Source organism: Octopus sinensis, linkage group LG1 (genome assembly GCF_006345805.1).
Source record: "Octopus sinensis linkage group LG1, ASM634580v1, whole genome shotgun sequence".
NCBI lineage: Eukaryota > Metazoa > Mollusca > Cephalopoda > Octopoda > Octopodidae > Octopus > Octopus sinensis.
Genome location: NC_042997.1, coordinates 117,900,502 through 117,902,726, shown reverse-complemented (window position 1 = coordinate 117,902,726; position 2,225 = coordinate 117,900,502). Strand labels below are relative to the sequence as shown.

The 2,225-nt window shown below is 39.3% G+C and overlaps 1 protein-coding gene across 4 annotated transcripts in view; it reads left to right on the top strand.

Annotated features, from left to right (window-relative positions):
* LOC115216769 (kelch domain-containing protein 8A-like) overlaps nucleotides 1–1,989 on the top strand; it is a 37,996-nt gene extending 36,007 nt beyond the window's left edge. For all 4 annotated transcript variants that reach the window (XM_036504300.1, XM_029786342.2, XM_029786350.2 and 1 more), the window contains one exon: nucleotides 1,604–1,989. In XM_036504300.1, the coding sequence (XP_036360193.1) occupies nucleotides 1,604–1,794 (191 nt within the window). In that variant the 3' untranslated portion in view covers nucleotides 1,795–1,989. The remainder of the gene's footprint in view (nucleotides 1–1,603) is intronic.
* The last annotated feature ends 236 nt before the right edge of the window (nucleotides 1,990–2,225 follow it).

Below are 2,225 nucleotides of genomic sequence, written 5' to 3'. Positions count from 1 at the left end.
ATCCAGCTGTAGAAACCATGCCAAATCAGACTGGAGCTGGTGCAGTCCTCCAGCTTGCCAGTGTTTGTTTGTTTGTTGAGCGAAGCGGTCTTCGTCCCAGAGCTCGCAGGATCACGCCTCTGTAGTGGGAGAAGTCCGAAACGTGGTCCTTTGCTATTCGTAAGACCCGCAAAAGAGAAAGCAGGTCAACCCCCGACACCGAGCGCATCGACAGATGGATGAATGCGCATCCAGGCTCAGTGGTTGCATAGGAAGTCGGGGACATGAAACAGGAAGAAAGAGTGAGAGGAAGTTGGAGCGAAAGAGTACAACAGGGGTTGCCACCAGCCCCTGCCGGAGCCTCGTGGAGCTTCAGGTGTTTTCATTCAATAAACACACACAACGCCCAGTCTGGGAATCGAAACCGCGAGTCCACTGCCCTAACCATTGGGCCTCCACTTGCCAGTGTGTTATATATTGTGATTTTAAACACAGCACATCTGTAAGAGATGTTATCTCTGGACAAAAACAATAGTAAATTTGCCCTTCAACTGTGTATTCACATTAAGCATGATACATAGATATTTTAAAATATTTGTTTCATAACACAAGTGTGCTTTTTACATTTAATGTCATTTACATTTTTTTTGTTTTTTATCACATAGCTGTAGCTGTGTGGTGAAGTACACTTTGCAACCACATGATTTTAGGTTCAGTCCCCCTGAACAGCACCTTGGCCAAGTGTCCTATAGGCCCAGATCAATGAATGCCTTGTGAGTCGAATTTGGTTGAAAATTGTGTGAGAGCCTCTGTGTGCGTGCGTGTGTGTGTGTGTTGTAATTGTCTGTAACTGCTTGCCAACAGGTGTTTGTTTATGTCACCCATAACATAGCAGTTCAACTAAAAGTGACTAATAAAATAAATGCTGAGTTTTATTTGATTGGCTAAACCAGGTACGAGCAACCTTTATTGAAAGCTGGCCACATGAGACCTGGCTCGTTAACAGGTGGACCTCACTACTAAAAAAAATTCTCAGTAAATTTTTTTGTTAGACATACCCTTTAGAAAGTCCCACAAGTCACAGTTTGCCCACAACTGAACTTAACCCTTCAAGGTAGTGTTACCCCAGGCGGTGAGCTGGCAAAAACGTTACCACGCCGGGCGAAATGCTTAGCGGTATTTCGTCTGCCGTTAACGTTCTGAGTTCAAATTCAGCTGAGGTCAACTTTACCTACGCACTGGGGTTGATATAATGGACTTAATCTGTTTGTCCCCTCTGTGTGTTGCCCCTTGTGGGTAGTAAAGATATAGGTATTTCGTCTGTCTTTACCTTCTGAGTTCAAATTCCGCCGAGGTCAACTTTGCCTTTCATCCTTTCGGGTTCGATAAATTAAGTACCAGTTATGCACTGGGGGTCGATATAATCGACTTAATCTGTTTGTCTGTCCTTGTTTGTCCCCTCTGTGTGTAGCCCCTTGTGGGTAGTAAAGAAATGGGTAGTGTTACTCCAACATAGCAGCAAATCAATGACTGACTGACTAACACAACTAAAAAAAATTAATGAATAAGGAATTTCACCTGATTGTCAATTGTTTTTTTGTTATTTCCTTCTGTCTTTTCTCAGGAAATTTGGGTCGACCTTTGAGTGTTGTGGAATGTTATGACCCTACAAGCGGCACCTGGTCGACTCTCTCAGATATTCCAAGCTCACATAGCTCGTGTGCTTATACGATGTACGACGGACGGCTTTATATCATTGGTGGCTTGTCTTTACAAGGTAACAGTGGGTGTATGGAGTCCATTGGACTTAATTAATTGGGAACGCATTTTATTTAATTACTCTCTGCTGCATACAATGATCCAACAAACGGACTTAGTTCTTAAAACGGTTTCACCGATGCATTTGCATTAAGTAAGTTTTTATTATTTTTAAAATTTTGTGCAATATCAACTTTTGTACTGTACTATATTAACGAATAATGCACATCTTTAATTAAGTCACATCCACACATGCACATATATATATATATATATATATATATATATATATATATATATATATATTATGTATATATGTATGTATATATATCTGTATATATGTATGTATATATATCTGTATATATGTATGTATATATATTTATATATATATATGTATATATCGTATTTATTTATATATACATACATATATATATATATATGTATATATCATATTTATATATACATGCATATATAGGTACAGGACGTCA